At 37.2% G+C, this 13440-nt stretch overlaps 1 protein-coding gene and 1 long non-coding RNA gene across 4 annotated transcripts; one reads left to right on the top strand and one right to left on the bottom strand.

Moving 5' to 3' along the window:
- Positions 1 to 654: 654 nt before the first annotated feature.
- Positions 655 to 1143, bottom strand: LOC132783879 (uncharacterized). The gene is made up of 3 exons (XR_009632220.1): positions 1058 to 1143; positions 865 to 942; positions 655 to 789 (listed from the first exon to the last, which is right to left on the bottom strand). It is a non-coding gene; the product is annotated as an uncharacterized LOC132783879 (long non-coding RNA).
- A 6639-nt stretch (positions 1144 to 7782) lies between these two features.
- Positions 7783 to 9753, top strand: LOC132785403 (zinc finger protein 354B). 3 transcript variants are annotated; one of them, XM_060791492.1, is made up of 3 exons: positions 7783 to 7944; positions 8007 to 8594; positions 9524 to 9753. In XM_060791492.1, the coding sequence occupies exons 1-3, from the start codon at positions 7869 to 7871 to the stop codon at positions 9655 to 9657; spliced, it is 798 nt and encodes a 265-aa protein (XP_060647475.1). In that variant the 5' UTR covers positions 7783 to 7868; the 3' UTR covers positions 9658 to 9753. The 3 variants fall into 3 exon arrangements, with proteins under 3 accessions (XP_060647475.1, XP_060647476.1, XP_060647474.1); XM_060791493.1 differs by having other exon boundaries at positions 8007 to 8359; positions 9524 to 9708; XM_060791491.1 differs by having other exon boundaries at positions 7784 to 7944; positions 8007 to 8649; positions 9524 to 9750.
- Positions 9754 to 13440: the final 3687 nt, after the last annotated feature.

Below are 13440 nucleotides of genomic sequence, written 5' to 3'. Positions count from 1 at the left end.
GTTGTGGCAAAAGACACACACACACACATAGACATATGTACATATATAACAATCTCTCAAGCCCAATCACAATCACAATCAGAAAGAAGCACAATCCGTGTGCGAATCCAAATGCCAGGTGAGTACGCCAAAAGTGGCCAAAAGAAAAACTAATTTCATGAAAATCGTTTGAACTGTGAAATAATTTTCACAGCCAGTTTGCCGTAGCCCAAAGGCAACTTCAACATGCGTCCAACAATTGGCAGCTTCTTATCGGCCACTCCTTTGCTTAAAAACCCCCCCGACCCTCGAGGCGTTCAAGTTTTCTTTTCTCTCTCGAAGAGTTTTCTTTTCTTTTTTTTTTTGCGAAGTCGTTTGAACCTTATTTTCAAATAAGATGTTTATAAAAAAATGTGTGTGCATTAGCTGGGCTGCAAAGTTTTTCAATTGTTGTTAGGGATATCTATATGGAAGAAAGCTAGAAAAACTATTAGAAAGGTACAAAAATTTAAAATTAGCTAATAATATAATAAATTATTTATGGAAATTGCAGTAATAATTACTTTGCTTAAAAAATATACAACATTTTATTTTAATATTTTAATACTCTCACATACTTTAATAGTTTGTTTCAAGTTTCTTAATCGTAGAATCTTTTCCAATCTTTATCGCCAATAAGCAAAAGTGTACGCTCTACAACCCAAGAGCATCTTATAGAATTGAAAGTTCAACGCATTTCGATTATCACAATGGACGAAACTTGAAAGCATTGTGTTAGACCGAGGCTAAATGCAAATGGATTTGGAACAGCTGCTGCCAAAGAAGGAGATCTTCAGTTTGCCTTTTGAATGCCAAGCGTACAATGTTAAATTTCAGTTAACGAACCCGGTAAAAACAGTTTTCAATTTAAAAGTTGTGGAAATTGCATGCATAAGAAGTGCTGACGCTTAATTTCTCATTAAACTGCGACGAGGAGCCAGCCACAAGTATGACGGCGTCAATTGTAAGATATGAAAATATGCAATTATAATTTACAGTTTTTCTTCTTGTTTCCATTTTGAATTTTGATCTGGCTTACCACATAAATTGCTTTGCTGCTCGATGCTCTCGGCTGTGGCAAGTTTGTGCATGATACGAGGCACTTGCTGCATGCACATAAAAACATGGCGAAACTTTGATGCTTAAAACAAAGCAGTCTTGTTGCAGTGCCTGCTAATCCCGACCAAGCTGCTCTACGTGGCAAGCACTTAACAATTAACTTGACTTGCACCTGCCTCAAACGTTGTCGCTGCCACTGCCACTGCCTCTGCCACCCAGCAAACACAAACATAGCACAAAAAAGAACTGACACGACGCGTTATTTATGTTAAGCGTCGCATTTTTATGTTTAAACAGGCGAAGAAGCTGCTTATAATACAAGGCAGCCACCTCGAGACCGACTGCATTCTCATAACATATCTGCCGTCTTTGGCGAAGGCAAAAAGTTAATTGAAACACATGCAAGAATGAAAACTGAGAGAGATGTCAGTACTGCAGATAAGTTTATGCCGCAAGGAATCTCATGAAATAAAAATCGAAGGCAATAACTTAACTACATCTATAGATATTGCAATCAATTAAGCACTCATAATTTAAAGAATGTCAATATAAATTGCACTTGATTTATTTCTACCGCCTAAAAGAATGCAATGTTTATTTTGCTTCAGAAGAATTTGTGGCTCTCAGAACACGTAAACAGCAAACGTATAAACCTGTTTGATGAAAAAGATAAACGGAAATGAAAGAAGTTGAGGAGCTCTCACTCAGTGAAGTCGTTGCATTTGCATCCAGCATCCTGTTGCCGAGTCTTAATCGTTAGCCTCACGCTGATTGCGGCTGTGCATTAAAAGGCCAGGCGAGAGCATTTGCCATGCGAAAAGTGAAAATCTGCAATATAATTAAGTGCATATGTATGTATCAACAATAATAATGTAAAATAAATAAATGAAAACACAATCACAGCGCACCACCAATCGCAGTCGCCGCTTGGAGTTGCAATCGCAGTCGCTGTATCGCATTTATTAAATTAAGAACAATATTATGGCAACATGGCTCGTTGTTCTGACCAATTATGGCGACAAAGTGTCTTCATTAAATTATAAATTCATGAGCTTAACATAATTTGCATGCCAATGCACTTTATGAAGTACTTTGTGCCCATTAAAACCAAAAAAAAAAATACAACAAGAATTGCATTTAAACCACAAAAATGCGAAAATGCGAATATAAATCAAATAAAATAAAGTAAAATAAATCTGGATACCATAATTACAAATTGCCAGCGGCCTGTTGACACTTGCGGCATGTAAATTAACAGTTATTATTATTGTTCTTATTTTCAACAACAATGCAAACAAAATGCAAATACTAACTAAAAAAAAAAAAAACAAAAACAACTGCAATATATATGAGCTGGGGCTTTAAGTGGCAAATTGATAAATTGATCAATGGGCTATGGACCAAACTAAGACCTGGATTGCATTTTTATGTCAGCGAATAAATTATTTTCACGATAAGCAAAAACCCGGAATGCGCAACAGATTTGCTAACAAAAACAGAAACAATTTATAGCTCTAGCCCCTAACTAAATGCATGGCAAATTGCTAACACAAAAAAAGGCTTTGAGCTCGATTATTTTATTTATGTGCAACATTTTTGATTTGAAAATTTGCTCTGCAAACGGTCCAAAAAGTGCCAGGCAAACCTAGGGAACACCAACTGAAATTATTAATTTGCATGTGTGATTATTTTTATATAAACATACACAGACGCATTCGCAACGCCGAAAAGAATTCATTTTTAAATGCCTAGGGGCGCTGAAAAGTATACTACGACTATGGCTCTGTGTGTGTGTGTGTGCGAGCGTATGTGGGTAAATTAAATTTGCATATGCATTGCATATTTCTTTACTATGAGCAATGCAATAAACAAACACACACGCGCGCGTCCTTCTATTTTTTATTCATTGTTGGATTCGACGTGTTTCCACTGAGCAGCAACACGATAACTAATAACATTTGTTAAGACTTAATAAGTCTCAAGGCTAATTCACTTAAATTGTGTTAGCCCAGTACATTAATACCTAATAAGCCTTTTGGACAATTGCCTTGTAATTGCATTATGCATGAATGTGATTGCTGCTGCCCAGTGGAAACAATAGCAATTTGTGTGTTTAAGTGATTTTCATATCATTTGCAGCTGTAATAATTCCCAACTGATGCTGAGCGTATTTATGTTTAATTCCATTATTATTTATTTGATTTTGCTGTAAACTTAATTATTTGCTGTGTGTATATTACCAAGGATTAACACTAAGACTGGCGGTGCAACTACATTGAAACGGACAGCAAAAGAGCACCAGCTGTTATCAATGGGCTAAGCGAAAATTGGAAGCAAATTTATTTGATACGTGCACTCTATAAGTTATCGCCTAGCAAGGCACAAGATCAGAATACTAATGGTCGGAAAAGTACGGTGGCCACAATTCTATCGGTGGCAAGAGCCACAATAAACAAACATTTGTCATGTTGCATTGATGCGAAAAATGTGCAATTGCACAACGGACAACGGTTGTTGTGGCTGTTTTATGGGCTAAACTCAGAGATATTCGAATAAACGGAGCGATGGTTGGTTGCCATTTTATTTATGGTTGCCATACAACAACACAAATTGGCTAACTGTTCGGGCCAAGTAATAGACCCGTAATACAGCGACGTTCTTCGCAATAGTTGCTGTTTTAAAATTCAAATTTGACAAATGTTCAATAATGATGCTCCCAAGAAGCATTTCTTATTTTCAATTTCATTTATTTCAGCCAATGATAATAATGTTGTATCTATATATAAATAATGAATATAATAAATAATGCAAAATTATTGAATTGTATATAACTTATTTAAATTTAAGCAAAGCTGAATATGTTTTTTTCGATGAGTCTTTATTCTTTATTGGTAATTATTATATTAAAACTATTATTGAAAATAACAATTTAAAGTTTTGCAAATAACCATGTTTGAATCTATTTAGGAGTTTTGTCACAAATTGGAACTAAAGTGCCATACAGGGGCTTGCACATTATTTGAACATTTGTTTTATGCTCGTATCCATTAATTACAGTCAAGTGAAGTCTCACTTTGCTGCACCACATCCATGAGAACCACATAATCGCCCAGCCAGGCGAAAGGCCCGCCGGACAGTGACCAAATCCGAGCTGGGATCTCTCCGATGGCGGCACGGCTTGTTTATGCCACACACGTCGCAGGGGCAGTGCACTATGTTGAATTTGACCCGTTTTCGTGGCCAAAACTCATTTTTCGCAAGTATTCAAAATTCCGTTTTTTTAATGTTACCATGTTAAGAAATGATCAAATCGCGATATTGTATACCTAAAATGTTAACTTAACAGTTTAATGTTAAAATAACAGCTGTTAAAGTTAGCTGTTGTAAGCGGACACCACGTGCAGTGTTAAATGTTAAATTTGCGGTGCAACTTCAAATTGGCATATCTTCCACAAAAAATCATTAAATAATAAAATTCAAAAGGAATATTACTTCTTCAAGTTATTACTATGTGTTGATACTAATATGTTGCGTGTTTTGTTCGTATTTTTCTAACAATTTGTATATTTAGCAAGTGTTCTCCCCTTGTCACTTTTCGAAAGAAAGTTGAACTTTCCAAAAGGTTATAACTAAAATGTTCAAATTTGTTCAGTGAGTGTCCATATACATGTTGTAGATCTGTCAATTCTGAATTCATAATATGTAAGCTCATTATGCGTTTTTTGCGGTTTTTTGCGTAATTTGAATTATTAGGGAGCAACATTTTGATCAGAATTGCAGAACTGCTAGAAGTGTGGCGTAAGCAAGAAGCTTTTGCGAGAAACAAAATGCCAAATACACTTTCATAACTTGTTGATCTTGCTATCCTATTAAGATTACTTGCGTTAAACCCTGAAAAAAGCGTCACTTTTCGCAAAATGATAAACAAGCCCTTGGTCAAGCCTTTGCGATTTTTTTTTCTTGAATAACTTCCATATTTTTTATCCGATCTGGACCAAATTTGCAGGACGCATTTGAAATAGGACATTCATCCTGAGTTCCAAAATTGGGGTCGCTAACTTAAAAATTGCTTTAGATATTCGCTTTTTTTCGATTTCTGTGGGCGTTGACACGCCCACTTTTTTAAAATACCTTTCTATAGTAATAACCTTCATTATACAAGAAACCTGCATTCAAAAATCTTGTTAATTTCAAAAATTTTAATTTTGGCCACAAAAACGGGTCAAATTCAACATAGTGCAGTGGCAGCGGCAGCGGCTAGAAATGCAGTGCAAACTTTTGCGCAAATTAACAAATTTTCAAATCAACTCGTACAGGAAAAATAAGTTCTGTTTGCCTACGACATATAGGTTGTTTAAACCCTTGACTTCAGTCAGCCAAAGGGGGGATGGGGAGAGATGTGGAGTCGGGCAAAGTCCAATTTTGTGGTCATGCCACAAATGCTACAAACAATTGTGTTTTTCTTTAGTAAATAACTCAACCAACTACAGACTTTGACACTTTTTTTGTTGTTGGTTGTGTTGCATGCAATTGCGGCATGCAAATTTAATTTGACAACGCCTGCAGGCAATTTGGGTCGTTATGGCTTCACTATAACGTTAGACATGTAGTCGTGTCCTGTTGACAAAAACTGATTTGATTAAATTATAGACTTTTTTTTAATATTTGCCTGGGATTTGTGGAATATTAAATGAAAGACAAACACAATTTTTAAGTAATTTATCAAATTTGAACTTATTTTATTTCAGCACGCAAATCCTTCTTGAGCTTTGCCAAAGTAATTACATTTCAAAATGGAAAATTGCAATGTAGAATTTTCCCTTAGACATTGATATCGTATGGCCTAAAAAGATTGAGCACCGACAAGGCGTTGACATCCCAATTGCCACGATTTGCGATACTTCATTTATATGTTGATGACTAAATTTGAATGCAATCTTGGTCAAAAGCCCATTGGGAGCAAAGAGTTGGATTTATAGCGACGAATGCTTTAACGAAAGCTTTAAGTGGGCCAGTAAAGTGCAGCGGATTTTCTCAAATAGTTATAACATAAATTTAATGTAAGACTAAATTTAAACAAAATTTATATTCTTTTAAACATGAGTACGCAAAGCACATCATGCAAAAATTGTAATAGTCCGCGGAAAATTGAGTTTCTCTTGTGTCTGTGTTGACCCACAACTCATTTGCAGTGTCTTGTTGCCTTGCTATTGTTTACTAAACTTCAAATTAGTGGCCACTGTCAGAGCATAAAAATGCAAAGCACATCTTGTCAGTCGGAATTCATTTGATGTGCTTTCATTTGCCAGCTGCGCAGCCTCAGGGCAAAATGCAGGAAGAAGCAGAGACAAGTCTGCTTTATCACCCAGCCCAAAAGTATGCAATAATTTTTTTGCAACTCACATAAAGTGCGCTGTTTTGTGCCAAGATTGCGCACTGCAAGCAAAAGCAAGCAATTTCAATGTACTTGAAATAGATTTTTAATAGTCCAACTGACATATACACACACAATCAACTTCAAATAAACACACACACACGTATACACACTAAGCACACTGTGCATCGTTTCATTGCAATGACAGTCACTTGCTTTTCATGTTGGCCTTTGTTGACAGTCGAAAACATTTATGCGATTTTGTCGTTAGTCTCACAGAGCAAATAAAAATTTATGAAACACACAATATGAAAAATGTGCATCTGTGTGCATTTCATAGTTGTCCATAAAGTATTTAGAGCGCACCGAAGGAAAGAGCCTGACTCAAAGAAAAGCATCCAAAGAGATGAGGGAGAGATAGAAAAAGAGAGGCAGGCAGCTGAGTAAATTTGCAATTGTCAAAATGAATTAATGTTTAACTGGCAAATTGCATGCGTTATCTCTTTGCAATAGCCTCTGGCCATATTTCGAGCTGCTGCATTTTAAATTACCCAAGTAATTTGCTGGCCAATATTTTGTGGTCCTTCAGCCATTTAAAAGCAAGAGTAGCAGGAGAAAGAGCAGCAATAGCAATGAACGTGGGGTAATAAAGTGCCAAATAAATGAAATAAAGCTGTTGAACAAGTTGGGCAAGCGAATGTTTCTTCCGGCTTTTATTACAAAACACACTTAAAACATACACACACACACACACAAACACACACGAATGAAAAAAGCAAATAAATAAAACGTAAACTGCCAAACAATTGAAAATTTTGCACAATGGAATAGCACGACGGACTTAAGAGCTTATTGAAGGCAGTCCGACGAGCGATGCCAAAGAAAACTCAAATACTACAATTCAATTTCGATGCTTAAAGCGTGTCTCAAGCAGAAACATGAGACAAGGGGGGAGTGGCAGTAGTTGGATTACAGGGAAATTGCCAAACGTCTTTGCATGTCTCGCCCCCACACAAATGCACACACACCTACACACTCTACATACATTGGGCCAACTAATTTTATTCTCGACCACATTCATGAGCACTCTGATCGCCTTGCAAGCAACTATCCCCTGCCATTCAACAAAAATGTTGAGAAAGAAAATTGTTTAAGTGTTTCGTTTTAAGTGGCCTCATGAAGGCTCCTTGCACAACTTTTGCTTAACAATCGCTTTAAGCTTCGACTGTAAGCTTAACTTGCAAAGCAATTTGTAAATTGATATTTATTTGATTTCAGGGTTACCATCTCGATAAACATTAGTGCTGCCAATTGACAACACTATTTATTTATTTATCGAGTTGGCATCTCTGAAAATTTGATAGTTGTCAAGGCAAAGCATATTTTCTTTGGTGTTACTTTTACTTACTTTGTGACGATGCCAAAACTCTTTCATAGCTTGCTTTCGCATCGCTACGATCGCAAGATCGAGCATTTCTATGAGCGCTATGAGGGTAAGACTTGAGTGACTAATTAATTTATACTATTTTTATTTATATTTTGCATTTTCCAACAGCTATTAGCCGCGTGGTGCCCAACATGCCGCCCATGCCGCGTCCTTTTCCCAGCAGCGGCAGTCACCGCGGCTCCAACAGCAGCTTTAAACTCGCAACTGGCGAGTCAAAACCCGGATGTCACACATTTTACTATGGCAACCTTGAACCGAACCCCGATTGGCGCACTGGCGACAATGTGTCCATTGTGGAGCGTCGTCGCATGGAGCAGGCGAGTGACACACAGTTGATGGACATTGAAACAAATCCGGGCAGCGAATTCAGTCATACAATTTGGGAACTCGAGTTTCCTGGCCAAGAAGTCGTCTTTCCGGAGAACAAGAAGCATTGCGGCGCCAAGTTTGGTAAGATTAAGGTAATAATCAAAGGCCGTGGGCGTGGTCGCAAGCCAGATTATCTGAAGCGTGCCGAACAGCAACTAAAGTTGCAACAAGCTCAAGCGGAGGCATCGCAGAAAGCCGTACAGGTTGCCAAAAAGACGCCAGAGCGACGTCGCTTTAAGCAACCCGGCGAGCAATTTGTATGCGAGGATTGCAATAAGAAATTCGATCATTCTTGGATGCTGGTGGCACACAAGCGCATCCACACCGGTGAGAAGCCATTTGTTTGCCCCAATGAGGGTTGCCAAAAGTCGTTTGCAGATCGGTAAATATCGCCAAATGTAGTAATAACATGTCACACACAGAAAGTTCAATGCTTTCGATGAATCGATACGATTTTTCAGAAGTACGATACAAAGTTTGGTGTCATTTCGATAAACACTAGAAAAGGTAACCGCAATACAGGGGAAACGACTTTTAAGGTTATATTTATTTGAACCAAATGCATCTGCTTGATCAATGCGATTCTAAGGTGTATTTCCACCAAATAGCTGTTTAGGGGTGAAAAAGTTAGCAAACTTGGGCAGCAAGAAGAAGAATATCAAAGAAGACTATCTAATGCCCTGTTTGCATAGCCACATTCGATCAATTACCGTTTTCACAGCAAAAAATGGAACAAATGAGTAACAATAAATATTAAGTGTGTGCACTGATGCAAACAACTGCGCAGAATGTAAACAAATATTAACCACCAAATTATAAATAGGCTAGCGATCAAAATCATGCAAAGTGCATGGCTTGGCTTTTTTTTTTTATAAATTTTTACTATTTTTACTCCGTTTCAATTTCACATCGATAAAATATCGCGTGTCACAAAAATGTACCAAAAAAGTTTGTGCGATATTTCTACGTTCCGATAGTTTCAGACAGCTCACGAATGTGGAAAAAAACAGTTTTTTATGGGTTAGTTTTTCCTTCTTATTATAGTTTTGCATTATTTTAAGAAACTCGTTCAGAAATCATAAGGTTCCTGATCAATTTGATCGAATGGCCAATCAATTGATTTTGTCCGACAGAATATTATGTTATTTGTTATTTTATATTAAACACATCTTCCATACGCAATTATACATATTTATTATAAATCCTTCAAAAGTCATTAATAGACATAATTATACATGTTTCTTGAATATTAACAGCTCCAATCTGCGCTCACATCAGCGTACCATGGGTCATCATAGTTGGCAATTCCAGTGCGGACAGTGTAGCAAGTACTTTAGCCAAGAGTGTTACCTCAATCGGCACTCGTTGGATGCTTGTCGCAAGTATCTGATGTCCACACGTCACAAGAAACAATACTCGTAAAATGCAAAACTCAACTTGTTGTCTCAATTCTAATAAATTAATTTAAACAATTATGCAAACTATTTCAAGCTCGCAAGAGTTTGTGAGTCTGTGTGTCTGTCTCGGAAGCAAAACCAATTTTGACGCCAACTGCAGCTACTTAACATTTCAAAGCCAAGTTGAGTGTAGAGTGTCGAGTGTTGAGTGTCCAGTGCGTAGACAGAGTGAGAGAACAATTTCGAGTTTGGTTGAATGCAACTAAATTGGCTCATTAGAACTAAGGAAACAAAGAGCCATTTCTTTGGGTGTTTTAGCCCAACCAAAAAGAGGCAAAGTTTGAACTTTTGAAGTGCCTGCAACGAGTAAATCAAACAAACTTTTGCCACACACACACAGAGAACACTTTGTTGCTGGCTGGACAATTAATGATCAGAGGGAGTTTTTCGTGTCCGGTCGACTTCGATTGTGGTCAAGCTTGGCCACAGTGTAAACCCCACAATGGCCACGACTTTGATGGCAGCAGCTGCATGGCCAAATGCAACGGTCAGAATGCAAACAGTTCGATGCCTGCCTTGGCACAGGGACAATGACAGCGACAACAGTGACAATGAGATTCGGAGACGGGGGTAAAACGGGTAATGCGTTAATTTATGGTTGCAAGATAAACAAACGCCACGAACGCTGCAACGTTGAAGAATGATTTAAAGGTTCGGTCAAGTATGCAACGTGTGTCCACTAAAATGCAATTACTTAAGCGCCATGCGCGAACAATGTGCCCACTTGTGGCAACTAAGAGAATGGGGCTGTTAAAAAGAGAAAGATACGGCGAGTGAGAGAGAGAGCTGCCATTAAATATTTGATGTAGCCGAGACGCGCGACAGGCGTCACATAATAAAATTGTAAAACACGAAATTTTATTGAGCATGGCTCTGAAGTTTAGCTTCTTTCTTTCTTTTTTTGGCCACGTTTATTGAACTGCCCCTTTGGAGAGAGGAGCAAATGACTGGCAAAGTGAATTTTTATGCCACCCAAAACGCATGCGGCACGCCGCTATAAAAACCAAAAAAAAAAAACGCCGAACGAAGTCAAAAACAACAACAAAGATGCAGACACTGTCGACTGTGGCAAGTGGCCCGTGCCACAACTATTCTTGCACCCCCTTGTCGAGTATTTCATGTAGTCCTTTGCCACGCTGCCGACGTATTTTTAAACTAATTTTCCAACTGGGAGCATTTCGGTGGCATCCCGTCCAACGTGCCACAGCTATTAAGCTAGAAGATGCCAGGACATTGGCAATAGTAGCGGAAAGGGGAGGAAGGAGCATGGCTAGTTGGCCCGTAAATTATTTTAGCGTTTCAATTTGGCTAGTAAGGTGACCAGTTACGAGCTTGTGTTGCACAAAACTTGGCTAATTCAACTTCATTTGAGTTGCACATACAGCAAAGATTACATTTAAAAGAACTTCAAGACAACTTGACGAATTGAATTATGAATATATTTTGCTGAACTGTAAGTGATAATTGCTTAAAGTTCAGTTCACGAATTGAATTAAATTTTAAGTCTTTGTAGTGTGTAACAAGCAGCAGCAAAGATAACGCTGATATTATAAAGTATACTGCAGCGTATACTTGATGTCAGCTAGAGACGAGAGAGTGATGATAGATATCTGATAGATACATTCAGAATAGCTATTTGCTTGTAAGATTCATTGGGTCAGCTTGTGGCACAATAGAACAAATCATTTTTGCCACTGCAACACAAAAATATTTTTCTGGCGAATTGTGATTAAATGCTTTTGTGATTTGATGTTATTGTCGGTAAATCTTTGACTCATTTATATGGTTCTTCAACTGACGCCATAAGCGCAATTATTAATTGCACTTTAATCAGCAAAATTCTTTGCATTTACTTGCTCGTTAAGCGTCTGTCAGTCAAGCTGAAAATGTCGAATGCCGTTTATTAGCACATTCCGTGCTGCGCCTGATGGCTAGCACACAAAAAAGCCCGCTGTGCGACGCTAAATTTTGCGGTTCGTGAAAAGAAACGTCAGCACAACAAGTGCAGCCAGCGTATTCTGACAAAATTTATGACCTGCCGCACACAAGACAAGTCACAAAACCCAAGGCACGTTCACTCATTCACACTTTAAGTAGCATTTAAGGTGCAGCAGGTATGTTATGTTGTGTATTGTTGCTCGTATATTTTGACAAATTTATTTACTGCGGTACTTGATAGTTACGCTTCTTATACATGGCATGGATCTCTTGCGCGACATTTCCCTGCAGCTCGGCACTTGGACTAGCCTGCGTGGACTGGCTATCAGTCTGAACGCGATCGTGTCGTAGAACGCTATTCGGCTGACGAGGACGCACTGATGGCACATGACTGGCAACAATGTAGGCATCGGGATCGTCTTGGCAGGCCTTAATGCAGAAGTAGCAGCAACAGCAGAGCATTATTAATGCAATTATGCTCAAAGGACCAATCACATAAAGCAATGGAATATGCAGGTTTTCATCGGGTTTCATCAGAAACTCCCAAATCTTTTCGAACTCCTTCTTGATATCCATTTGACAACTGATTTGCTAAGCGTACAGAATCGAACTGAAATCATAAAGTATTATATTCATTTTATTTTTATTCGCACCCGTTGAAAAATCTATGGAAGAATCTGTGGCTTTCAACTGCGGGCTCTGGTGAGTGACATTTGTGTCCCCAAGTATCCAGAAATTGCAAACCTAAACTATGCTCAGAAAAGCAATTTCTATAAATAGTCGCGTCTTATAGATGAGGGTGCATGAGTAATGTTCCGAAAAAATGTTATATGAGTATAATCCCGCATTCAAATTATCAAAGTGTAAATATTATATATAAAGTCGAAGGCCTTGACTTATAATTTTAGCTATATATTTATATACTATAGAAGTAGATAAATGAACAAGTATTTAAACCATAAAGAAATTCTGATACGATGGTTTAAATTCGGAAGATAAGAATTATAATAATGATATTCAGTGTTAAAATATGGAAAGTTAATAAATAACGAAATAAATAATTAAATTTACTATCATTCAATTTTAATTTGCAGATTCTGTTCGTACGATATCATTTTGGTGATGATAAGATTACAATTGTCTGTTAGTTGATAACAAAAAAATTATAACTTGTACTAGAGGAAAGCATGATAATATCTTCAAATGTAAAAATAAGCATTTAGTATATTAACCAAACGATTTTTTGGTTATTTTGGCATTGCAATTAATAAATGATGTTGGAACTAACTATTATAATAATAAGATATAAATTAATCATAAGATTTATATACATATGTTGCACTTATCCTTTAAATTTGAATGCGAACTGTACAAAAAAGTGAAATATATTTTAACAAAATCGCATATAGAATGAATAATAAGATTATTTAAATGTTTTATCTTTGTGGTTTGCGTTGACTCATGGGAGTATTTCGAAACTGCGGAGAACATACAATGCTTCTATTTGATATTTATGAACTAATTACTGGACACACTCTGTGTGAGGCAGTAATTATTTACTCTCTGTGCCTATAAATGTGTACACAAAAAAGAGGCATATTAGTTTGAGAGTTTTTTTAATGTTTAGTTGTTAGTGTTTTAGTTTTAGTGTTTCAGTTATTTAGTTAGTTGGAGAATAGTAAACAAACTTTTATTCAAACTTGTTAAGAAACCCATTCCATATTATGTAGAAAGAGTATATTTTAAGTCGCATGGCAAATTTTTTATTCACATCATTT

Source organism: Drosophila nasuta, chromosome 2R (genome assembly GCF_023558535.2).
Source record: "Drosophila nasuta strain 15112-1781.00 chromosome 2R, ASM2355853v1, whole genome shotgun sequence".
In the NCBI taxonomy this organism is placed as follows: Eukaryota; Metazoa; Arthropoda; class Insecta; order Diptera; family Drosophilidae; genus Drosophila; species Drosophila nasuta.
This window is presented reverse-complemented; position numbering and strand designations above follow the sequence as displayed.